Consider the following 27,785-nt stretch of genomic DNA (forward strand, 5'->3'; position numbering starts at 1 on the left):
GAACTAGAACAGAACTAGAACAGAACTAGAACAGAACTAGAACAGAACTAGAACAGACTAGAATAGAACGAACGGAACGAAAATAGAACTGTCTTAATTTTGTAACTTTTAAGCTTGACCGCATATACCCTTTACTACCAGATAACATTTTATATTTTAATTTTCTTTTTTCACTCACTTTCTACTTAGTACTCTCGGTAGCCTGTCTGTGTCTTGTATCGTTTCATTTTGTCTTTATTGGCCAACAAAATTGTAATACTACTTTAAGCCTTTTGTTAATGGGGCTTAAATACTTGTCATTGTTGCTGATGCTGCTCTTTTTTTCAGACTTTTTTATCGATCTGATTGAGACTACACAGTTTACACTTGTATGTATTATGTTGAAGTGTAAGTATTGTATTGTAACAGTATTTGCAGTTGTATACAAAGTACTTTAAGATACTTATTTGTAATGACATTGTCGGTGGGTTTAATCCAACTATGCAGTGAGAATTGAAAATAAATATGTACTATGCACATTTTTCAGCTGTTCTACTTAAGTAAATCGATATGTATGGAAATAGTATTAAGAGAAAATAGGTAAATGGAAACAATTAGAGCTCAGTGAGAGAAATGTACAAAAACAGATTTGAATCATTAATTTGTATTCGAATGTTTGACTTACTTCAGCTAAAAGATTTAGTTTACATTGTTTTTCAACCAATAGATCCTTAAATATTTCTTATATCAATGCTGTTGCAATTTACTACTTTTTGGCTTTTGTGAAACAAAATACAAAGGAATATATTGAAATGTATATTTATAAAAAGCGCATAACTACCACACATTTATACCTTTGTTGAAATAAATTCGAGTTCCCTAGAGGTAAATTTACATGAAGAGTTGTTCTCATTTACATACGATTGTTATAGGATTTTTTTAACATAAATTTTTTTAAAGATATCCAAAGAAACTGCAGCGGAAAGAATTAAAAGCAACCTTTTATGTTTGCCTCGAAGTATCCTCAAATGATATATTATAAAATGTTTCTGAAAAAAAATAAATTTTTAAATTTTCATATTATTTTTAAAAGTTGAAATTCGCGACTATAGATTTTTTATTCTCAAACACCTGCCGACAGGATATTGAATTTCAATTGCTGTATTTGTTGTTTGTTTAAACTATTCCTTTAGTGTTTCGGAAGGATAAGTTAAATGTTTTAAACTTGTATGGCAAAACTACATTAGGAGAGTTTTATAGAAAATAGTTCCAGAATAATATACATACATATATCCCTGCATTTCAAATCTAAAGAAAGATATCCTGTTCAGTTCTAGTTCAGTTCTAGTTCAGTTCTAGTTCAGTTCTAGTTCAGTTCTAGTTCTAGTTCAGTTCTAGTTCAGTTCTAGTTCAGTTCTAGTTCAGTTCTAGTTCAGTTCTAGTTCAGTTCTAGTTCAGTTCTAGTTCAGTTCTAGTTCAGTTCTAGTTCTAGTTCAGTTCTAGTTCAGTTCTAGTTCAGTTCTAGTTCAGTTCTAGTTCAGTTCTAGTTCAGTTCTAGTTCAGTTCTAGTTCAGTTCTAGTTCAGTTCTAGTTCAGTTCTAGTTCAGTTCTAGTTCAGTTCTAGTTCAGTTCTAGTTCAGTTCTAGTTCAGTTCTAGTCAGTTTCTAGTTCAGTTAGTTCAGTTCTAGTTCAGTTCTAGTTCAGTTCTAGTTCAGTTCTAGTTCAGTTCTAGTTCAGTTCTAGTTCAGTTCTAGTTCAGTTCTAGTTCAGTTCTAGTTCAGTTCTAGTTCAGTTCTAGTTCAGTTCTAGTTCAGTTCTAGTTCAGTCAGTTCAGTTCTAGTTCAGTTCTAGTTCAGTTCTAGTTCAGTTCTAGTTCAGTTCTAGTTCAGTTCTAGTTCAGTTCTAGTTCAGTTCTAGTCAGACCTGGGCGATTTCCATTAATTTTGCATTAACATTAAATAAAAAAAAATTAATTTAATGTAAAAAATATTGCATTAACATTAAATTTGTAAAATTTAATGCATTAAATTTCCATTAACATTAAATATTTTTGAATTTAATGCATTAATTTTACATTAACATTAAATATTTTTGAAATTAATGCATTAATTTTGCATTAACATTAAATATATCTGAATTTAGTACATTAATTTTACATTAACATTAAATAAGCAATAAAATTAATGCATTAATATTCCATTAACATTAATATATATAAAAATTGATAAACATAAATAAAAATACAAATAAATACAACTAAAATTAGATAGGTTAAAATCCTTTCTAATAACTCCTATATTCCATTCAAACTTGTGTGTTTTAAATATGATATTTATATAAGATTCCACAGACAAAATAAACTAAAAAAGGAATATCTGGGAAGTGATACTATTCTTCTAATATGTATTATCGAGTATAGGACTTATTAGAAAGGACTTTAACAAAATAAACTAAAAATGGAATATCAGGGAAGTTATACTATTCTTCTAATATGTATTATCGAGTATAGGTCTTATTAGAAAGGACTTTAACACATTCAATTTTACTTGAATTTAGTTAGACCGAGGTCTTTAGCGCTGTATTCTTATTTTTATAAATTATTTTATACATTAATGTTAATTGAAAATTAATGCATTAATTATTTATTTATTATTAATTATTTATTAATGGTAAATTAATGCATTAAATTCAAAAATATTTAATGTTAATGCAAAATTAATGCATTAATTTCACAAATATTTAATGTTAATGTATAATTAATGCATTAAATTTAAAAATATTTAATGTTAATGCAAATTTAATGCATTAAATGTACCCATGTTAATGTTAATGCAATAAACTTGCATTAACATTAATTTTTTTAATGTAGATAAAATTGTTAATGCATTAACACATTTAATGCATTTATCCCAGGTCTGGTTCTAGTTCAGTTCTAGTTCAGTTCTAGTTCAGTTCTAGTTCAGTTCTAGTTCAGTTCTAGTTCAGTTCTAGTTCGGTTCTAGTTCAGTTCTAGTTCAGTAATAGTTCAGTTCTAGTTCAGTAATAGTTCAGTTCTAGTTCTAGTACAGCACATACTAGCATCTACCTGGCGTATGAGTGATATTTAATGCGAATATCTGCTAAATCAGCGTGTTTTTTGTTTGTACGCAAATATAACGTAGGAGGTAATAAGCTCACTATCATATTTCTTAAAATAGCTAGCGTATGATTAATATTTAATTATATATGTATATTAGGTAATATTACTTATCCGTTGGTAAATAATCTAAAATTTTTGAAAATTATTTCAAATATGTATCAAGAAATTTTAATTTTTGCTACTATTACTTTTTCTGCTCATTAACTGATATAGATAATTGCGTATGAGTAATATTAAATTTAAATGCTAATAAATATTTCTTATCCGTTATATAAAACCCACAAACTAAACATGTTAAATATGAAACACCCCCTACATATCACATAAAAATGCAGCAACAAAAACAGCAACAGACTCATTTTTAAATAGACACATGCTGCACCACCAAGAGATAGAACAAAAAATTACGCTCATACATGCATACATGTGAAATGATTTTCAATTTCGATAAAAATGCAAAGAAATCGAAATTAATAGAGAAAAGAATCTTAAGAGAAAATGAAGTAAATCGAAGAACTTTACCGAAATGAAAAGAAAAAACTTTGCAAATAATAAAAAGAAAACAAATCGTTGCATTATTTTCAATACTTTTACTTCCTACATGAACAGTTTCGTTTCCTATTTTCTTTTTTTTTTTCTTAAGAACAAAATGAAAACAGCCAGACCACCAGTTAAGAAAAACGGTAAAAAACGATTTTGAGTGTTTGAATTGCTGCAGATGATATAGGAATAATCACACATACAACCAAATAAAAAAATATTATTTGTTTTTCTAAGTTCATTTTTTCATTTTATAAAAACAAGAAAAACAACTAATAAAAATGTCTGTGTATGAGAGTTTAGCAAGTTTGATTTTGACTGAGTGTGTGTGTAAATGAAATGAGTTTGCCAAATGTGTTTGTCAATATTTCAATTTTCAATTGTTATCAATTTGTATGCGATTTTTAAGCAATATAGTGAAGGTGGGTATAATACACTTGTTCTGAAGTTTCTACCGCATATAACTACTAGTATAGTCTAGTCTATAGTCTAGTCTATAGTCTAGTCTATAGTCTAGTCTATAGTCTAGTCTATAGTCTAGTCTATAGTCTAGTCTATAGTCTAGTCTATAGTCTAGTCTATAGTCTAGTCTATAGACTAGTCTATAGTCTAGTCTATAGTCTAGTCTAGTCTAGTCTATAGTCTAGTCTATAGTCTAGTCTATAGTCTAGTCTATAGTCTAGTCTATAGTCCAGTCTATAGTCTAGTCTATAGTCTAGTCTATAGTCTAGTCTATAGTCTAGTATAGTCTAGTCTATAGTCTAGTCTATAGTCTAGTCTATAGACTAGTCTATAGTCTAGTCTATAGTCTAGTCTATAGTCTAGTCTATAGTCTAGTCTATAGTCTAGTCTATAGTCTAGTCTATAGTCTAGTCTATAGTCTAGTCTATAGTCTAGTCTATAGTCTAGTCTATAGTCTAGTCTATAGTCTAGTCTATAGTCTAGTCTATAGTCTAGTCTATAGTCTAGTCTATAGTCTAGTCTATAGTCTAGTCTATAGTCTAGTCTATAGTCTAGTCTATAGTCTAGTCTATAGTCTAGTCTATAGTCTAGTCTATAGTCTAGTCTATAGTCTAGTCTATAGTCTAGTCTATAGTCTAGTCTATAGTCTAGTCTATAGTCTAGTCTATAGTCCTAGTCTATAGTCTAGTCTATAGTCTAGTCTATAGTCTAGTCTATAGTCTAGTCTATAGTCTAGTCTATAGTCTAGTCTATAGTCTAGTCTATAGTCTAGTCTATAGTCTAGTCTATAGTCTAGTCTATAGTCTAGTCTATAGTCTAGTCTATAGTCTAGTCTATAGTCTAGTCTATAGTCTAGTCTATAGTCTAGTCTATAGTCTAGTCTATAGTCTAGTCTATAGTCTAGTCTATAGTCTAGTCTATAGTCTAGTCTATAGTCTAGTCTATAGTCTAGTCTATAGTCTAGTCTATAGTCTATAGTCTAGTCTATAGTCTAGTCTATAGTCTAGTCTATAGTCTAGTCTATAGTCTAGTCTATAGTCTAGTCTATAGTCTAGTCTATAGTCTAGTCTATAGTCTAGTCTATAGTCTAGTCTATAGTCTAGTCTATAGTCTAGTCTATAGTCTAGTCTATAGTCTAGTCTATAGTCTAGTCTATAGTCTGTCTATAGTCTAGTCTATAGTCTAGTCTATAGTCTAGTCTATAGTCTAGTCTATAGTCTAGTCTATAGTCTAGTCTATAGTCTAGTCTATAGTCTAGTCTATAGTCTAGTCTATAGTCTAGTCTATAGTCTAGTCTATAGTCTAGTCTATAGTCTAGTCTATAGTCTAGTCTAGTCTAGTCTATAGTCTAGTCTAGTCTAGTCTATAGTCTAGTCTATAGTCTAGTCTATAGTCTAGTCTATAGTCTAGTCTATAGTCTAGTCTATAGTCTAGTCTATAGTCTAGTCTATAGTCTAGTCTATAGTCTAGTCTATAGTCTAGTCTATATTGACGCATATAAAGGTCCTCTTCAGAAAATTACTCATACGCTCACGGTTTAAAAATTTAAATAAAATATTTGGTTTTTAAAATTAATATTTTGTTAGTTCAAAAGAGCTCGGTCCATAATTGACTTAAGCCATATTCCAAATATCACCCCGATGTTTATAGGGGAGCATTCCTTTTACGGCATACGGTTTGATGGTGGGTATATGAGATTCGACACAGCCGAATATAACACTCTTACTTGTTTTTATTTTCAATTTATTTTTTCCTCCCTTTTCTTTATAGTTGTTTTTCATAAACATTTTTATCATCTTCTATTATTATAGAGGTGGTCTTTTATTTCAATTTAACGAGTTGGAGGCAAAGAACTTTATGAATTGTATGTATTTTTTCAGTTTTTCTAAACTTAAAAAATTCTTTGTGGCATTTAGTTGCAATTTGCCTGATAAATTGTATTGGAATAATTGAATGCCAATAAAATTGAAAAATGGAACTTATGATTTAACACTTTGCGATGTATTCGTACATTGGAAATGTTAAAATTGAAATGATTTTTATACCGTCCACCACCATCAGTGGTGATAGAGAGTATATATAACTTTGTCATTCCGTGTGTAACACCAAGAAATATTCATCTGAGATCCAACAAAGTATATATATTCTGGGTCCTTATCAAATTCTGAGTCGATTTAGCTTTGTCTGTCTGTCTGTGTAAAACACGCTCGCGATAAAACGAAGCAATAGAATTTAACCAAATTCACCCAAAATGTTCTTCATTTTCCTAAGTTGTTTGGTATTGAAAATCGGTTCACACCGGGAAAAGTTATGAATCAAAATTTAAAACAACCTTGAAAAAAATAAGCATTTTTTACACATTCTGATGTAATTTTCTCGAAATTATGCAAGATAATTCCATGAAAATCACCATACATTTGTTTCTGCACAAGATCTTGATCCCTGCTGAAAATTACTACAATCGGTCCACAATTTCATGTACCTCCCATACAAAAGTACATATTCCCGGAAAATGGGTTTTTTGTTCATAACTTCCGCCACAATGTCGATATCTTCACAAAATTTTGCAAATTAAAGTCTTATGTCAATAGAATTCTCCCATACAAGGTCCCCTCCTTCACTTAAACGCGCATAACTCATTACCAATTTCAGATATCCATATAAAATTTGGTACGAGTATTGTCCATATGCATAGAAATATTACTGCGAAAGTTTTTTCCGATCGGTCCATAATTGGTCATAGCTCCCATACAACGTCTCCTCCCGAAAATCACTTAAACTCGCATAACTCATTACTAAATTAAGATATCAATATCAAATTTGGTACAAGTATTACTTATATGCATAGAAATATTACTGTGAAATTTTTTTTTTGATCGGTCTATAATTGGTCATAGCTCCCATACAAGGTCCCCTCCCGAAAATCACTTAAACGCGCATAACTCATTACCAAATTAAAATAACCATATAAAATTTGGTACAAGTATTGCTCATATGCATAGATATATTACCGTGAACATTTTTTATAATCGGTCCATAATTGGTCAAGGTCCCATCCCGAAAATCACTTAAAAGCACATAACTCATTACAAAATTAAGAAATCCATATAAAAATTGGTACAAGTATTGCTCATATACACAAAAATATTACTGTGAAATTTTTTTCCGATCGGTTCATAATTGGTCATAGCTCCCATACAAGGTCCCCTCCCAAAAATCACTTAAAAGCGCATAACTCATTACCAAATTAAGATAACCATATAAAATTTGGTACAAGTATTGCTCATATGCATAGAAATATTACTGTGAATATTTTTTACGATCGGTCCATAATTGGTCATAGCTCCCATACAAGGTCTCCTCCCGAAGATCACTTAAACTCATTACTAAATTAGGATATCCATATAAAATTTGATGCAAGTATTGCTTATATGCACTTAAATATTACTGAGAAATATGCACAGAAATATCACTATAAAATGGTTTCACGATCGGTCCATAACTGGTCATAGCTCCCATACAAGGTCCTCTCCCGAAAATCACTTAAACGCACATAACTTTATATACATAATTGGTCATAGCTCCCATACAAGGTCCTTTTACACAAATCTCTTAAACGCACATTACTCATTACCAAGTAAAGCTATTGATACAAAATTTGGCACAAATATTAGTTTTGTGTACAAAAATTCTATTTCAAGATTTTTTTCACGATCGGTTCATAACATACGCTCGGTCCCATACAAGGTTCCCTTCAGAAAATCACTTAAACACACATTACTTATTACTAAATTACGATATACATATATACAAAATTTTTTTACAGAATTTTTTACGATCGGTCTACTTGGTCATATCTCCCATACTATGTCCTTCCCCTAAAAGCGCTTTAACCGTATTTAACTAGTTGCATTATCAATTTGTGTAGAACACAATTTTGAAGATGCTTAAATCTTTCACACACATGCATACATGCAAATTACTAAATATTACTAAGCCCTATAAAAATATAAAGAAAATGGCGTTTGTAATGTTCAATATATCTTGGAATTGTAATAGATGTAAGTTGTTTAGATCTTGGGATTTTTCTATTTAAGACATGAGAAAATTTATTTTTACAAATATTTAATGAATTAGAAAAGTATTAATATAAAAGTAGCTGGTGGAGGGTATTTAAGATTCGGCTCAGCCGAATATAGCACTCTAACTTGTTTTTAGATATTTTTACATTAGGAGACTAAACTATTTGTTAGTTTTAGTAGAGTGATAAATAAGAAATAGTTTAAAAATATTGACTTTAATGTGAAATATCATTTAAAAAATTGTTGATTAAAAAATTATGTATTCAGGTTTCAAGATTTCTCTAAATATATAATTATTATTATGTATACTTACCTTGAATTAGATTAATTATCCTATTGACATCACCTGCAAAATTAATATTAATTAATATTAAATTTGTTTTTTTAATTCATTAAATTAATTTTTAAGCTGAAACTAAACAATAATGTATGTTTAAGTATATATGGCGTATGAGTAATTCTTAATTCAAAAGCTTATTAAATATCGCTTATCCGTTAATTTCACTTTACGATTTTGGATAATATCCAAAATTGTCAACATTGTTTCGTTTGAATATAATTTATAATGAGTAATATAAGATAAAAGATGACGTTTCGAATAAAACAGGAAAACTTACAACTCAACAGTCATATATTTACACTCTTCTATATCACTCGATTCCTTGGCAACTTGAGTTTTATTAATTTTTTTCGTGCCTTTTTCCTTAAATATTTTTAAAATTTATAAATTTTCTTAATACTTGATTAGTTGCCAATAAAAAAAATTATTTTTTGTTTACATTAGTATAATATTAGATTATTTCTTTTACAAGTGTTCTATTGTTAAAAGTTTTTCTTCGAAAACTTCACTAGATTTTTAAAACCTTATTATGTTTTTCTTTACAATAACATCAAAAATAGTTTATATCATTTATCATTTCCTAAAAAAAGAACACTACACTAAAAACATATTTACTTTCAATGAAGGTAATAAAATCATAAAATTTTAGTCTTTTCAAAAACTAAACAGAAAAGAACCAATAGTCTTAAGTACTCCAACAAGTCATTATTTACTCAATATTTAGACATCATTTGTCATGGTTGTAAAGTAAATACAGTGGGGTATAAAAGCCAACTAACATAAACAAACTTTTTTTTTAATATTTGGAATAATTGATCCAAAGTAATGAATTATACATTGCAAATAAATGGAATCACTTAAAATACCTGGCAAGACTGATTTCGAAATCAAAGATACTTTTTTACTGCACTATATACGTTCAAGGTATAACAACTCAACAGAACATAAGATGAACAAGACAAATATGAAGAAAGAAAGCACAACTCCTTTTTGCAGAAAATCCTTTCACTCTAGAGAAAAATTATTTTATGGTACATATTATATACACAATCTAACAGATCGAGTCTCTACTCTGTATTTAAGTACATTAAGGAAATGAAACAATTTAAAAAAAATATTGCCAGGGGAGTTTACAAAGAAAAAAAGTTATTAGATATAGAAGGAAACTAAGTTCTTAAGAAAAGATAAAATAAGTAGAAAGAAAAATAAAACACAAAAGCCAAAGAAAATCAGTTGATTTATAACCTTATGAACAGACGATAATCATCTCACTGACAAGCGAAACGTACAAAAAGAAAAACCTTGTAAAAACAAGCTAAATAAAATTTTGGGGAAATGCAATAAATTGTAGTAAATTTATTTGTGTAAAAAGAAACGATTATAGTACAATTTTGTAATACTTACCTACATACATATGTATATATGTATGTATGTAAGTGTGTGGGTACTTGTACATTTAAATTTAAAATGTTTGAAGAGAATTTGTCATAACGATTGCTTAAAGTGGGTCAATTATAAAAAAAGGAAACCTACTTCTAAAATTTAAAAAAATCTTAAAGATGTAATTATTTTATTGGCTTGGTTTTTCTTCACAACCCAGCAAATAATTTGTTTCAATTAGTTAGTTAGTTAGTTAGTTAGTTAGTTAGTTAGTTTAGTTAGTTAGTTAGTTAGTAGTAGTAGTTAGTTAGTTAGTTAGTTAGTTAGTTAGTTAGTTAGTTAGTTAGTTAGTTAGTTAGTTAGTTAGTTAGTTAGTTAGTTAGTTAGTTAGTTAGTTAGTTAGTTAGTAGTTAGGTTAGTTAGTTAGTTAGTTAGTTAGTTAGTTAGTTAGTAGTTAGTTAGTTAGTTAGTTAGTAGTTAGTTAGTTAGTTAGTTAGTTAGTAGTTAGTTAGTTAGTTCTTTAGTTAGTTAGTTAGTTAGTTAGTTAGTTAGTTAGTTAGTTAGTTAGTTAGTTAGTTAGTTAGTTAGTTAGTTAGTTAGTTAGTTAGTTAGTAGTTAGTTAGTTAGTTAGTTAGTAGTTAGTTAGTTAGTTAGTTAGTTAGTTAGTTAGTTAGTAGTTAGTTAGTTAGTTAGTTAGTTAGTAGTTAGTAGTTAGTTATTAGTTAGTTAGTTAGTTAGTTAGTTAGTTAGTAGTTAGTTAGTTAGTTAGTTAGTTAGTTAGTTAGTTAGTTAGTTAGTAGTAGTTAGTTAGTTAGTAGTTAGTTAGTTAGTTAGTGTTAGTTAGTTAGTTAGTTAGTTAGTTAGTTAGTAGTAGTTAGTTAGTTAGTTAGTAGTTAGTTAGTTAGTTAGTTAGTTAGTTAGTTAGGTAGTTAGTTAGTTAGTTAGTTAGTTAGTTAGTTAGTAGTTAGTTAGTTAGTTAGTTAGTTAGTTAGTTAGTTAGTTAGTTAGTTAGTTAGTTAGTTAGTTAGTTAGTTAGTAGTTAGTAGTTAGTTAGTTAGTAGTTAGTTAGTTAGTTAGTTAGTTAGTTAGTTAGTAGTTAGTTAGTTAGTTAGTTAGTTAGTTAGTTAGTTAGTTAGTTAGTTAGTTAGTTAGTTAGTTAGTTAGTTAGTTAGTTAGTTAGTTAGTTAGTTAGTTAGTTAGTTAGTAGTTAGTTAGTTAGTAGTTAGTTAGTTAGTAGTTAGTTAGTTAGTTAGTTAGTTGTTAGTTAGTTAGTTAGTTAGTTAGTTAGTTAGTTAGTTAGTTAGTTAGTTAGTTAGTTAGTTAGTTAGTTAGTTAGTTAGTTAGTTAGTTAGTTAGTTAAATACAGGTACAGCTTACTTGACAAGAGACAAAGAGACTGGCTAAAGACTACACGTATACACCACCTGAACTTTTTTACGGTAACAGTTTATATCTTATACATACTTTCAACAATAATACACTAACGAAGTTCATTTGACTAAACTTACAGGATAACCAACACAGTTTACCTTTTGGACGTCAAATTTGGTACACTTACATATAAGTTATGTAAATACCAAGCATCTTTCACAATAGTTTTTAAAAAGAATACAATTTCATTTAGTTTAAAATAAATATTTATAACAACTTATTATATCGATTTATTTCTTTTAATTATATTTAATATACGTAATTGTGTCATTGTATACAAATATTAAGTGTATTTATTTATTTATTATTGTTTAAATACCGTAATATGTAAATTACTTATTTTTAAATAATAAAATGCATTGCTTAAATATTCTTAAATACATATTTATGTATGTATGTACGTATGTATGTATGTATGTATGTATAATCATGTGATTGCTTTTCAACACTGCCTCAATCAATCGTTTATTTTAATTAATCCAATGTTATTCTGCTAATATTTATACCCAAGTGACCAAAACTTTGGAAATATTCATATGTGTGATTTAGCAAAAACGAGGCTTTAGTTTCCAAGAAATTGTGCATTTTAGGAATGTGTGAGATGTTGATCTTCCAACTCATTTACTTTTCCTTTTAAATAATTTTGTTTTCTCCAATATTTGGTTATACGGGAATTATTAATAGAAATATATTCTAAAGTCAATTCTCTGTTAGCATGTTCCATGTATTTAGTATAGTAAGAATACACTTTACGAGTAGTACAGGATGCAGGTTGTCATGTTTTAGTACATATTTGGTTATATTTTTAACAAAATACCAAGTAACTTGTACGTGGATAAGTTATTGGCATTCTGTGTGTGTGTTGGTAAATCCTTTTGGTTATTTACTTGCTTACATACACCCTGACTGTGGCATAAACAGGGCATTGGGTAATTATAATATTAATACACTTAAATAAATTGTAGAAATGATCATTCCAGCACTAACTAACTAACTAACTAACTACTAACTAACTAACTAACTAACTAACTACTAACTAACTAACTACTACTAACTAACTAACTAACTAACTAACTAACTACTAACTAACTAACTACTAACTAACTAACTAACTAACTAACTAACTACTAACTAACTAACTAACTAACTAACTAACTAACTAACTAACTAACTAACTAACTAACTAACTAACTAACTAACTAACTAACTAACTAACTAACTAACTAACTAACTAACTAACTAACTAACTAACTAACTAACTACTAACTAACTACTAACTAACTAACTAACTACTAACTAACTAACTAACTACTACTAACTAACTAACTAACTAACTAACTAACTAACTACTAACTAACTAACTAACTAACTACTAACTAACTAACTAACTAACTACTAACTAACTAACTAACTAACTAACTAACTAACTAACTACTAACTAACTAACTAACTAACTACTAACTAACTAACTACTAACTACTAACTAACTAACTAACTAACTAACTACTAACTAACTAACTAACTAACTAACTAACTAACTAACTAACTAACTAACTAACTAACTAACTAACTAACTAACTAACTAACTAACTAACTAACTAACTAACTAACTAACTAACTAACTAACTAACTAACTAACTAACTAACTAACTAACTAACTACTAACTAACTAACTAACTAACTAACTAACTAACTAACTAACTAACTAACTAACTACTAACTTAACTAACTAACTAACTAACTAACTAACTAACTAACTAACTAACGAACTAACTAACTAACTAACTAACTAACTAACTAACTAACTAACTACTAACTAACTAACTAACTAACTAACTAACTACTAACTAACTAACTAACTAACTAACTAACTAACTAACTAACTAACTAACTAACTAACTAACTAACTAACTACTAAACTAACTAACTAACTACACTAACTAACTAACTAACTAACTAACTAACTAACTAACTACTAACTAACTAACTAACTAACTAACTAACGAACTAACTAACTAACTAACTAACTAACTAACTACTAACTAACTAACTAACTAACTAACTAACTACTAACTAACTAACTAACTACTAACTACTAACTAACTAACTAACTAACTAACTAACTAACTAACTAACTAACTAACTAACTAACTAACTACTAACTAACTAACTAACTAACTAACTAACTAACTAACTAACTACTAACTAACTAACTAACTAACTAACTAACTAACTAACTAACTAACTAACTAACTAACTAACTAACTAACTAACTACTAACTAACTAACTAACTACTAACTAACTAACTAACTAACTAACTAACTAACTAACTAACTAACTAACTAACTAACTAACTAACTAACTAACTAACTAACTACTAACTAACTAACTAACTAACTAACTAACTAACTAACTAACTAACTAACTAACTAACTACTAACTACTAACTAACTAACTAACTAACTAACTAACTAACTAACTAACTAACTAACTAACTAACTAACTAACTAACTAACTAACTAACTAACTAACTAACTAACTAACTAACTAACTAACTAACTAACTAACTACTAACTAACTAACTAACTAACTAACTAACTAACTAACTAACTACTAACTAACTACTAACTACTAACTAACTAACTAACTAACTAACTAACTACTAACTAACTAACTAACTAACTAACTAACTAACTAACTAACTAACTAACTAACTAACTAACTAACTAACTAACTAACTAACTAACTAACTAACTAACTAACTACTAACTAACTAACTAACTAACTAACTAACTAACTAACTAACTAACTAACTAACTAACTAACTAACTAACTACTACTAACTAACTAACTAACTAACTAACTAACTAACTAACTACTAACTAACTAACTAACTAACTAACTAACTAACTAACTAACTAACTACTAACTAACTAACTAACTAACTAACTAACTAACTAACTAACTAACTAACTAACTAACTAACTACTAACTAACTAACTAACTACTAACTAACTAACTAACTAACTAACTAACTAACTAACTAACTAACTAACTAACTAACTAACTAACTAACTAACTAACTAATAACTAACTAACTAACTAACTACTAACTAACTAACTAACTAACTAACTAACTAACTACTAACTAACTACTAACTAACTAACTAACTAACTAACTAACTAACTAACTAACTAACTAACTAACTAACTAACTAACTAACTAACTAACTAACTAACTAACTAACTCTAACTAACTAACTACTAACTAATAACTAACTAACTAACTACTAACTAACTAACTAACTAACTAACTAACTACAACAACTAACTAACTACAACTACTACTAACTAAAACTAACTATACTAACACCTAACTAACTACAACTAACTACAACTAACTAACAACTAACTAACTAACTAACTACCTAACTAACTAACTAACTAACTAACCTAACTACTAACTAATAACTACCTTAACTAACTAACTACGTGGAATAATTTTGTTGTTGAACCATCGATCGTATTAATTGAATATGTAATACGTGCATATAAAAATCTGATAACCATAGAACAATCATATTTGTTACACATATTTATATAATTTAAATATTAAAAATATTCCAATTTATTTCATTAAAATAAAACTGCAGATACTGATGAAACTTTAAAATATTTTCTTACAGTTCATTTCCTTCATGAATGAATTTGCAAATCAACACTGTAAAATTTTCCTTACATATTCATATACATACATACATATGTATATGAATATGTATTTTGTTGCCCCAAATAAAAATATTTAATATTAATATAAAGCAAATTTACTAAAGCATTTAGTTCAAAAGTGTTCCTTATGTTTGTTCATGTTGCAAGACTATGAAATATAGCTTGCAGATGCATAGATGGACATCCATATACAATACGATTACATAAGGATAACTGTTTGTATTTACGCATATGTGTGTTTGTATGTGCAAATATTCTACAGCATATGATTTCCATCATCACATATAAAGTAAAATAAAGATGTAAATCTTCCAAGAAACATACTGCACGAGAGTAGTAAAGTAAACCAATCTATACTACCACTAACTAGTAAGCCAAAACTATTACAACTACTGTAATGTGTGTGTGTTTAGTTAGTACATGTGTGAGAATTTGTAGCAGACCTAACCGATGCAATAGATAATGTGGCGTTTTAACAACAGAGTTGCATGCCACATAAAACTGTTGTAAGAGTATTCAGAATATCATAAATAGGATGAACTTGTAGGCGAAGGAATTACTAAGAATTGCATAAGATAGATAATAACAATTATTTGGGGAAGAGAGTTTACGGTCAAGTAGAATTAAAGAAATACTATATGAAGACACAGGACGCAGGACTAAGTATAGGGTTGCAAGTTATATCGTAAAGCCCAACATAAGAGAAGCTTCATTTAAAAGTGTTTTAATAAACAATTGTAGTTTTCTTAGTTGTTTTTGGAGTTAAGATTTTAGTTATACCCAAAGTCTAGAAAAATGGTAGAGACCCCGAATCTTAAACCAGGCAATAACATTACTGAAGGAAAGTAACTTCAACTAGAAGAGATTCTGGAATAGTCACAGCATCATCACAACATTAACTGTAATTGCTACGCAATTCTCACAGAACTTATGCAGTAGACGTTTTGTGAAAAGAACCCATTTGTCCTGGACTTGTCGAAAATTTTCGATTCTGTCTGCCATACCACTCTCCTTCATAATACCGAAAAAGATGGAAGTTAAACTACATGTAAGGACGTTAATCGTTTAAAGTTTAGAGACAAATGATCAAACACTTCGTAGGCTTATGCCAGATGTCCATTAGAACGCTGATCCGTCCATCTAGACTTTCCGCTCCCCTTCAAAGATTGGAATTGATTCCTTATTCGGTCTTGAGAAATCGGAATCTCAGCGATTTATATTGTAATTTTCAATTTTGACCGCTCCCCCTCAGAGTGGAATTGATTCCTTAATCGATCTTGCAAATCGTAATCTCAGCGATTCATAACATAATTCGCAATTTTAACCTGCACGAAGGAGACAAATCTTATTTTGATAAAGAGCCCTAGAAGTATTAGACAAAACACTGCGATATACAGGGAAACGAGATCGCAGAGGAATTGGGCAGGAATTGGGTTTATATGTGGACCTTAATAGTAGAGGGCGGTAAAACCTCTGTTACTACTATTGATCAATCTCCGAAAAATTCAAAGAATCAATCAACCGTTCCTAGCACATTAAGTTTTCCTCTATTTTATTTGTCCTTTATTTAAGAGAATCATAATGAACCCTTTGGACCTCATGGTATTCTAATACATTACATCAGTGCAAATAGTTTAAAGCCTGACCTGACATCTAAGAGATAACGTCAATGCTGCGCGAGTTGCTCTTAATGTTAGGCCTGAATAGCGAAAGCTTTAAACTGGTTATTCGACGATAACATGTAACTGTTCATGAAACTCAAATCACGAATGAAGAATGTAAGTTAAATACCTGATATATGGACTTGTGGCATATATTCGGCTAACAAATATGTCTCTAGAAGATGGTCCCAAATCAAGAAGGAACGGTTAGGATAGTTCTGTTTTGGTTTCAGTTTGGAATCTTTTACTTCATATTAAATCCGATTTATTATTTAGTAAGTTTCTAGATCGTTTACTTTCAGACTTTAACAAACTGAACAAAATAATAAATTTAACTTTATACTCCAGTGTAGCGGTATGATTTCCCTATAAAAAGGAAATCTGAAAACACATAATCTTACATTGTATAGCAAATATAAAAGAACACACACTTCAAGAATGATGCACATACGAATGGATGAATAACTAGATATCTACATACACATATGTATGTATATGTAGAAAATGTTGCATAAATGTTTATTAGTTCCTAAATATAAACTCATACAACTTGCATACATTAATTCAAACACATGACTCCAATTCCTCTCTATGGTTTGTTTTCCTTGTCCTTGTCCAGTGGCAGTCAGAAATGATAGATTTTGTACTGTATGTTAAACATGTCTTTCCTCTTTACCTTAAATAAATACAGGAATTTTGTGCATTTTAAGTTATGTCATAGACATTCTTCCAAAAATATCCTTAAGATATTTATAATCTATTTTAAGGTATTTTATAGGCTTAACTTATTTAGATAGCAACCAGAGTAAATACTGCTGGTATTTAGGATTAACTGATTTTATGTGGATCAACTTATAAAATGTTAATTGGGTTTTTTTTTTTTGTTTTTGCTTGATTATGTATTGTTAAAGATGATTTAAATACGTCCAATACTAAGACTGACCAAAGGAATTGTTATGTGTTAAGGACAATTTTTTGATGAGTAACTAAGTTGGTAGGTGCTGAGCAACATGTGGTATGATTAGTTGGTATTTAAAGTCATGTTGAAGAAATTATAAAATCTAAATTGATAGATTACTTGAAATTAAGGATTTTCGTTTAATAAAAGAACATTACTTTTACATTCACATTATGATTGATGGAAATAATAAAAAAGCTTTCTGTAAGCGATTTTGACACGGAAGTCAAAGATCGCCTAAGCCAACCAAAAAAAGGTTTTAATACCAAAAATTCTAGGCAATACTTCATGAAGATTATTGTCAAACTTCTAAAATCATTAAGAACTGCTGAAGCTATGATTTTAAAACGTTTGCGAGCAGTATCATTCACTCGATAGCAGGGAAATTTGATACCATACGAATCGAAGCAGAGAGACCTTAAAAGCCCAGCTAACCAGCCAAACTGACACCAAAGTCTAATATCAATGATGCTAAGGTACTGCTCTGTATTTGGTGGGACTCATTCCGTTATAGTTTTCCAGATCAACACAGGGAAGTGAGCATCGCCCGAAAAACGCCAAGACTGAAGCGGTCAGAACAACTTAAACTATTTAGACTGAAGTAAATGGGAAGTTTTGCCTTTTGTTTCATGAAAATTGATATCTAGTAAATAGATAAAGAGATCATTATGAATCTGTCAAATTCTGGATTATTGTAAAGTTTTCAAAAAGTAAAAAGTAAAAATCCTAATTCAAAATTGAAGTACTACTCAAGCTTATGTTAGTTACGTTATGGATTCTCTTCCTAAATTAGATATTAATTGAGATTTGATTTAAATTAAAAAGGGGAAATTTTTCAAATACATTAATTAAACAAATGGGATACTAAATGTGGACTATTATAGCTATTTGCCTATTATATGGACAGCCAACGGGACGGATAGGCATGTCTTAATCGATTCAAAAACTGATTCTGTGTCGGTCGATATATATGTATATAGTTGGTCGCCCTATAATGAACACACGCAAACATGCATTATTTTCTGGGAGAGTAAATAAAGTTGTTGCGTTATTAAAAGGATCCCAAAGATCCACTCCTACTGAGGCAATATGTACTATTCTGGGAATAGATCTACTTCACCTACACAATAGGGAATACGCCTTAAGAACTCAAAGCATACTTGACCTGAATGGACAGCTATGAATTAATAATACAGGACAATCTACAATTGTCAAGCATAAACCAGTATGGTATTGAGATGTATACAGATGGTTCTAGGAGGGAAAATGGAACAGGTAGTGGTAGTTTTTGTGAAAAATTACGTGGTCATGAAGTCTTCGCTGTGACCGAACCAGGAAGGCTTATATCTACGATCAATATGATCAATATTTATTAACGATTACAAGAGTAGATCTAAGGTACTTAGACGTTTTCGCAGAGAGCTACAAGTTCCCAACGAACAACACGCTGTGAAGCTGTACTGGGTACCGGGTCAATAAAAATACTGAAGTATATTACAAAACTGCAAGAAGGGTAAACTACGGATCTGTCTAGAAACTAATGAATCTATACGATACACATACTTGTGTAGTTCTCCATTGAACCTAACCTAAAATTACCTAAACTAGTCTCATGGTCACCCTTAAATCATTAAATTAACATAAAGATTTTCCTAATATTATCTCTTAACTTTCAAATGTTTAATTAAGCAAATAATTTGAATTAAATCAATCAAAGAATAAAACAATAAATTTGTAAATATTTTATAATATTTAAACATTCTTTTAAATACATCTTAAAAGAAAACACAACTCAACAAAAGCCAAATGACAAAATTAAAACATTTACAAAATTTGTCAAAAATATTTGTGTTATAAAAATATTTGTTGTGGTTGTTCTACTGACAAAATATTATTGTTGAATATAAATTTAAATTAAATTAAAAGAAAGCAAAAACAAATGTTGACCCATTTGCATTATTTAGTAAAATCTCTGCAACCTCTAAATCAAACCATAAAATATGCAATACTCCCTAATCAAATAACTAGTCGTTCACATAGCAATAAAACTTCATCATCTAATGATTTTGAAATTGTAGATGTTAATGCGGATAAAATGATGAGTGAAGATGATGAATTTGCCTCGAATTACAATTATGAACCAGCAGAAACACAAGCAATAATATCTGGTGAGAAAACTGTTCTAGCTCCATTGGATATTGATCCTTGGTCAGATGAGGAATTGCAAAAGGGTGGTACTGTTGATATGGAATATGTAGAGAAATTGAGGGAAGAAATACATTATCCTGAACCTCCAAAAGAACGTTCAGGTTATTATGAATTTGAGGGTATTAAGATATGGTTACCCAAGAAAATGTTAACTCCCGCTACTTATCGTTATCGTTTGGAGGAGGGTGAGGAGGAAACCTTAGCTGATGATATACGTATTTGTAAATTTGAAAAATTTAAACCATCATCTTAATTATTGTTTTGGGAACATAATATTTCAAGTAGCTGAAGAGATTTTTGGAATTTTAGATTTTTACTATAAAAACTGTTAATTCGTGTTAATTGTAAATAAACTTCACATTTGATTGGAAACAGTTTTTGAACAGTAATCACTTATATCCAGTTTTTACAAGATCATGGAAAATCCGGCTATTACGATACAAATGGCATAGAAAACTTATCATAGATAATAAATACGTGATAAGTGAAAACTGTATTCAGTAGTTCTTATAAGGATATGGGAACACATATGTACGTAATTGAGTAGAATTGATCGAAGAACAAGGACCCATGATATTGTTTATTTTTTTTTATGTAGTTTAGCTAATTGTTATAATTTGCGATCGCGATTAAGAACTGACGAATTCTTCTGACGTCCTGTTGTCTATCCGAACGTTTTGTATTTCAGTCTAGAATACTTCTTGACTTCGGGCAGTCTAGCCGATTCGTACATTCGTATTCTTAGTAGAGATCCCGAATTCTTTATGATTTCGTATAATATTTCTGATTACTATATATTTGTCGAGATTAAGTGTGCCGAATTTGTCTAAACTTTGTTTTATATAGTTTTGCATTCGTATTTAAGTGGCGATCAAGAGCTCCCGAATTCTTCTTGAATTCTTGTAGTCTAACCTATGTATTAAATTTGTACTCAAGTCAAGAATACTTCTTGACTTCCTCGTAGTTAATTATATTACATTTGTATTCTTGTGTCTTTCAAACGATTAAATTATATTTAGTATATTCTACCTCTCGAATCCTTCCTGACTTCATTAGCCGATTCAGAAGTCACAGTTTTATGAAAAGCTGATATTGGCGCTCGATCAGCATAATAACGAAGTTACGGTCGAATATAATTCAATACCTGTTCTGTAGATTGCCGACTGTACGAAACCTTGAATACTTCTTAGTCGAAATAAGTTACTTCCGAGTTCTTGTTGACTTCTTACATATATTTCATAATGAATACGAATGAAATTTTCATTCGTATTCTTAGTCGAAATCAAGAACTTTCGAATTCTTCTTGACATCGTGTAGTAACCCCATTATTTAATTCGTATTCTTATTAGAAATCAAGAAACACTTCCATTTCAAACGTTGTAGTGTTCGGTTGTGTTTTTACATTAATAACTTTATAAATCTGTTGCTAAGCGTAAAAATTGTATGGAATTTTTCCATGTGAAATACCGTTAATTTTTATAGAATATAAAGTTATAGAAAATTAAAGTAATTGAAAATCTTGCCTTTTGAATAATTGTATAGAGTTTCTACTTAATTTTTTGCTTTGAAAATGGGTGATAAAGCACACTCGTCGTCTGATGATCTGAGATCAACATTTGACGAATTTGTAAAGGCGAATAAGCTGGAATCAACCCTTCAGCCTTCCTCATTAAAGAGGAAGAGTGATGACGTGAGTGAGGATACGAATATTAAGAAGGCATCTTCGGCTTGTGATCTTCTGGATTCAGGTGAGTCCTCTCAGGAATCTATGTCTTCTGAGGATGAAGATTCATCCTTGACTATTGTTGGTGATCTTGGTATGGAGGGTAGGACGGTTTCGCTGCCCAACATTTCAAGCGAGACTATTACGTCGGGTAATCCACCTGCAGTTGAGTCCTCTTCGGAACTCCCTGGTACTTCTGTAGCGTCGTCTGACAAAGCTCCACCAATGTTATATTCTGATGGTCATTTTGGTGAGTTTCTTGTCTTATGTGACACGTCGGGGTCCAAAGGCAAGAAGGATAATTTGCGTAACTCACTTTTCTTCTATGAGAGTATAAAGGATTTGAAATTTGAGGGCATTTCCTTAATATCTCATATTGGGAAAACTCTGTTTAGAGTTAAGTTTGACTCGGCTGCTGCAGCCAACTTTTTTGTTTTATATGATTTTTCGTCCATTGGATATAGGGCATTTATTCCTAACTCCTTTGTTTATTCATATGGGGTTATAAGGGGCATTCCCTTTTTTTACACTGATGAATTTATGAAGGAGAATATTATTTCTTCAGTTCCTATTATATCTGTTGAACGTTTTCGTGGTAGAGATCCCTCTGGAGGAGGATCTGGTTTACCGATGTTTTCGGTGAAGGTTGATTTCAATTCCAGTGAGATTCCTACTAGTGTAATTTTGGACCATGCTTTTGTTGAGGTTTCTGTTTACTATCCTCCGCTGCGCCAATGCAGGAAATGTGGTAGACTTGGGCACACCGAAAGGGGCTGTCATTCCAAGCAACGTTGTCTTAAATGTGGTAGAACAGGACCATGTGATGGACCATGTTCTGACCCAAAGTGCATTTTATGTGGTGCTAGGGATCATACTTCTGGTGAGAAATCTAAATGTCCAAAATGGACTCAGGAAATAGATATTCTGAAGGTGATGACGCTTAAGAGACTATCGAGAAAGGAGGTTCTAAATTCCTTTCCGGTGAATGGATATGATGTTTTTAAGGAATATGAAGAAAATTTCCCACCTTTGGCTAGTAACAATGTTACGAAACCCTTGGTTGGAAATATTTTGGATAGGGATGGTGAGGTGAATAGGATAATGTCGAGAAGAAAATTCAATCGTGGTGTTAAGATTAGGCCTCCTCCTAAACTGAATAAACCCATTCCACAACTACAACCGGTCAACACGGATCCGACTATACCGGTAATTAACCGGAAGTTGGATAAAGTTTCCCAGTTTGAAAGGCTGATTTCTAAAATGACGAGAGTCATGAAGGTTTATTTTTCTGAGAAATGCGAGAGTTCGTATGTTAGAGTTTTGGATGATTTTATGGTGAAGGTAGATAGTGCACTTTTGGATATTGATCGGGATCTCAATGCTCGATCTCAGACTACGTTGACCAGTTTAACGCAATGAAATTATTGCAGTACAATGTGCAAAGTTTAGTTTCTAACAAAAACTCAATTGAGTTTTACATTAATAATAATTCTATTGATATATGCTTTTTCTCTGAAATTTTTAATTTTGATGATACCAGCTCCTCGGGAAGACTTTTGAATTTTGATACTTTTTGTAAACTCAGGGATGATGGTTATGGTGGATGTGCTATAGCTGTCAGAAAAGGTATACGAGTTTCTAGGGTATCCTTTAGGACTAACCTGGATATTTTGATACTGAGAACCTTGAATCTTAGAACCAATCTGGTATTGGTATCTGTCTATCTCCCCCCAAATCGTTCCAACAGTCTTCCTCTGAATGTCTGTTTTACAGAACTTCAGAGACTACTTGATTTTGTTGGCTTATTTTCGAATGTCATCATTGCTGGTGACTTCAATGCACGCTCCACTCATTGGGGAGATTACTCCGATTCTCCTAGAGGTAACCTTGTTCATAGGTTAATTTCTGACTCTGTTTTCACGTGTCTAAATGATGGTTCATCTACATTTCTTCGTCAGCTTGATAATCCAAATGGAACGGTCCTAGATTTGAGCTTTTCAAATTGTGAATTTGATATTTCCTGGAAAACCACCCCAATGTGGCTGAATGGCAGTCATCATTTTCCTATTATAATGGAAATTGACATGTCTAGCTCTAACTCTACTTCCTTTCTGTCAAAGCGCAAATTATTGTCGGACTTATCTGGGATTGATCTTTCTTCTGATTTTGATGTGATTGAGGAGACTTTTTCGTCCAGTATTGCTTCTGCTACTCATAGGGTTTCCGGTAATCATACTCCTAAGTACTGGTGGAATGCGGAATTATCTACTCTTTTTCGGTTGCAAGTAGCGGCTAGAAAGAAGGCATCTAAATACCCCACACCGGAGACCCTGGATATAGCCTCTACGGCTTTCCGGAATTGGAAGGATGCAGTGAGGAAGGCTAAATCGGACTCCTTTCATCGTAGGTTGGATGAGCTGAACTCTCAGCCGAATACACGTGGTGCTTGGAGATTTGTAAATAGTGTCAAGAATGCGACAAATTCTCGACGGTATTTATGGGATGAAGGTGATAACTTACCATATCTTGAGCATCTGAGGGCACAGGTTCCGGATAACACACTGGTTGAGTTTTCTAGGATGCAGATTGGTCCCTCTTCTCCTCTAACTAGATTCGAATTGGATAATGTTTTGGACAGCAGAAGGTCAAGATCGGCTGGCGGATGTGATCGTGTTACTTATGATATCTTGAAATCGCTATCGACACAATCCAGAGATGCCCTGGTGCATGCTTTTAATGCCTATTTTTGCAATTGTGAGATCAGGTCCTCATGGAGGAGTATAAAGATTGTACCTATTCCTAAAAAGAATAGGGACTTGGAGAACTGTGTAAATTTTCGCCCGATTGCCTTAATATCAGTCTTTCTTAAGACAATTAATCTGATAGTTAAAAATCGTCTTACATCTTTTATAGAAGAAAATGGTTTGCTCCCGATTAGATCTTTCGCTTATAGGAAAAATTTATCTGCACCCATCTGTATTAATGAGCTGCTCTTCAGAGTTACTCTTTTGAAATCCCAGGGTTTCAAGGTTGTTGCCTGTGTGGTAGATGTAACGAGTGCTTACGATTGTGTTAATGTTGGCACCCTATGTGGTATCATGGTGGCGAATGGTATTCCACTTGATATTGTTGACTGGGTTGTTAATTTCTTATCGGACAGAAATCTTTGCTTGGGTAAAAGTTCTATTAGAGTATTTAATGGGCTTCCACAGGGTAGTTGTTTGTCTCCTATTCTATTCAATCTTTATTCTGCCTCACTCCATCGAATTGAGGATGACAATACCCTAGTATTTCAGTTTGCTGGCGACTTTATGATACTGTCTTTTGACCGTGACTTTGAAATCGCGGTTGAGAACTTGTCTAGGAAGATTTTGGAATTTGGGAATGATTGTCACTCTCTCAATCTATCTTTTAATATTCGTAAGACAAAGGTAGCATACTTTGCAAAAGGAGGTCGCCGCTCGGTGCAGATCTCTGTCAATGGATGTACAATTGAACAAGTGTCTTCTTTGACTTTTTTAGGAAGGAAGATAAAGAATAGTTTATCAGTTAAAGAGCATTATGATTTTGCCTTGGGGAATTGTAACTCTGCTGTGAATCTGCTTAAATGTCTGACAAGTATTAAGGGTGGTCTTATGCCTGAAGTGTCATTGAAATTTTACAGGAGTTTTATTAGGAGCAAAATTGAATATGCCAGGACTACCACGGCTCATTCTCCAACTTATATTGATAATAGGATTCGATCTTTTCAGAATTCGACTCTTAGAAGATGTCTTGGTCTTACACCATCAACACCGGTTCATATAATCTATGCTATGGCATGTGAACTCCCTCCGGACTTGAGGGCTATATATTTAACGGCCAAGGAGCTGTTTCGAGTTTTCGTATACAATCCGCCCCTTTTTAGATTGATTGCGACGAACCGTGGTCTGAATAACAGTTATTCATTTGTCTTCTCTAAATTTAGTCATATTTTTGACAGGCTAGGTAAATGTGTTAGATCCAGTATATCTGTAAAGGTTACTTTTAAGCTTGACAACCCTTTTGGTTGTAAGCACAATGCTCCTAGGGAATGCACTAGGGCGTATTATGGTCATCTTCTTAGGGAGTACAAGGAGAATGGCTTTAGGATTATGGCCACGGATGGCTCCCTCTCTGATTCGTCAGTAGGATGTGCTATTGTTCTGGAACACAGTGATCGTTTTTTCTTGTTTAGGTGTAATATGAGGTTGTCGTCTCTGACTGCTGAACTGATTGCAATTCGTGAGGCTTTAGTTGCTGCGGCTACAGATGGGTTTGAACGGGTTGCTATTTTAACGGACAGTAGGAATGCGATTATTTCTCTAAGGGATAGTAAATGGGAGGACTATATTGTTTCGGAGATTATACAGATTATTGCGGATTCTAGTATGAGGGCTATTCATTTTATTTGGGTGCCGAGTCATATGGGTATTCCCATTAACGAAAGGGCTGATGAACTAGCGAGGATGGCTCTTGATTGTGGGGCTCCTCTTCAGGTGGATTACTCGGTGAAGTGGGCATTGAAATTGATTCGTGATGAATTGCAGGATGAGTGGAATCACTCTTATTCTGAAATTTCTCAGAGCAAGGGTAATTTTTACTTTTCCTTTAACCGGACAATCTCCTTGAAGCCATGGTATAGAGGATTTGCATTGGATCCTGGTGAAGTTAAGATTATTAATCGTCTTCTAACTGGTCATGCGTATGACAAGAAATTTTTGAATCTTATAAGGGTAAGTGACTCCAGCTTATGCGGCACATGTAACGTTGTCGAGAATGCTAATCATCTCATTTTCTACTGCGCAAGATTTTATGACATTCGTAGAAAGCATAAGGTTTTTGACAAGTATATATGTCTTTCTGATTTGCTCAAAAATTATCAAAAGGAGGATTTTCATGATTTAATTAATTTTATTAAAGAGTGTAACATTGATACACTACTTTAATTTAGATTGTAGTTTTGTGTTTGAATTAAATTGAATTTGATCTTAATTTTGTTTCTACTTTTGTTTTTTTTTTTTTATTTTTATTACTTTATTTTGATATTAATTTTTGATTTAAATTTTGATTTTAATTTTGATTTTAATTTTGATTTTAATTTTGATTCTTATTTTGAACTTTGAATTTTTATTTTAAATAAAAGAAAAAATCTTTCTTTTTTTTGTTTGTTTTCAATTTTGATTTTAAATCAGATTACATTCTTGTTTTTTACATTTTTGTAGTCGTAAACCTCATAGTTTTTTAATTTTAAGTTAGATTTAAGTACGCTTAAGTTTAATCATATAATGAAATTATCATAAATTCTTTCCAAATTATTTAGAACACAACCCCTCACTTTTGCAGAAGTACTCTGTGGAAGTAGGTGTTTATTAACACCCAACGGTTTCTACAAAATCTCATAAATTTCTGGGATTGTTAATTTCGCGTTTTTGAACTACGCTAGTGGGATAACCTGGCAAATTGTGTGTTGTGTACACCGCCATATAATCTTCTAGTCAAAAAAAAAAAAAAAAAGAAATCAAGAAATCAAGAAATAACCAGGTAACCGGGAGCGACTTTCATTCGGTATCCTGCGACCGCGTAATAGTAGTAATTTCTATGAATACTGTTCGAATCTGCTGTATTCGAGGACTGATCTATGGGATCCTGCACAGAACTATGTTTTCCTTTCCGATGTGTGATGATAAAGTTGCGATAGCTCTTCCGGTGACATACCAGTAGAAACTGTTTAGTCAACATGTTATGTTTCTTGACTATCCTTAGGAAAGTGTTTTGGCGGCTTTGAATGTTTCTCCACTGAATATTACTGAGCGAAGATTACCACCTTGGAGCATTATAATTAATCACTGACCGGCGAATAGTTTTATGTGTAGCCAACACGGTTTCTCCATCTTTATTCAAATTGCTGCCGGCTAGGGACCCAATTGCTGCTTTGAGGACCTTACTTCGCAATTTGTGGCTTTAGCTGAGGATATAAATAGACTCTCAAATCTGATCCAAAGATTTTTCCTTCGTCCAGGTGGTAATGTTGTTGACGACTTCGCTGGTATTAGTTGCAGGTTTTGCACAGTCTAGAATTGATGTATTTCCTTGAGATTACCATTCACGCATAGTTCATCAACGTTGTGGTC

The 27,785-nt window shown here is 31.2% G+C and overlaps 2 protein-coding genes across 2 annotated transcripts in view; one reads left to right on the forward strand and one right to left on the reverse strand.

The window, feature by feature from the left end:
• Positions 1 to 27,785, reverse strand: part of LOC119610485 (cryptochrome-2) — a 62,702-nt gene that overhangs the window by 32,466 nt on the left and 2,451 nt on the right. The window contains exon 3 of the transcript XR_005231994.1: positions 8,516 to 8,548. The gene's annotated coding sequence lies outside the window, so the exon portion shown is untranslated. The remainder of the gene's footprint in view (positions 1 to 8,515; positions 8,549 to 27,785) is intronic.
• Positions 24,404 to 27,134, forward strand: LOC119610484. The gene is made up of 2 exons (XM_037965720.1): positions 24,404 to 26,387; positions 26,975 to 27,134. Exons 1-2 carry the CDS (start codon positions 24,732 to 24,734, stop codon positions 27,014 to 27,016), a joined length of 1,698 nt encoding a protein of 565 aa, XP_037821648.1. The 5' UTR covers positions 24,404 to 24,731; the 3' UTR covers positions 27,017 to 27,134.

The sequence above is a fragment of the Lucilia sericata genome, unplaced genomic scaffold (assembly GCF_015586225.1).
Source record: "Lucilia sericata isolate MDLA Ls3-8-SP2 unplaced genomic scaffold, ASM1558622v1 Contig001209F_arrow, whole genome shotgun sequence".
NCBI lineage: Eukaryota > Metazoa > Arthropoda > Insecta > Diptera > Calliphoridae > Lucilia > Lucilia sericata.

What these genes read in the sequence shown, in the direction of transcription:
- LOC119610484 (XM_037965720.1), top strand. Translation starts at nt 24,732, where the DNA reads ATGGTGGCGAATGGTATTCCACTTGATATTGTTGACTGGGTTGTTAAT. An exon ending in AATTTTTGAATCTTATAAGG is followed by an intron (nt 26,388 to 26,974) that starts GTAAGTGACTCC and finishes CAAATTATTTAG; the next exon opens with AACACAACCCCTCACTTTTG.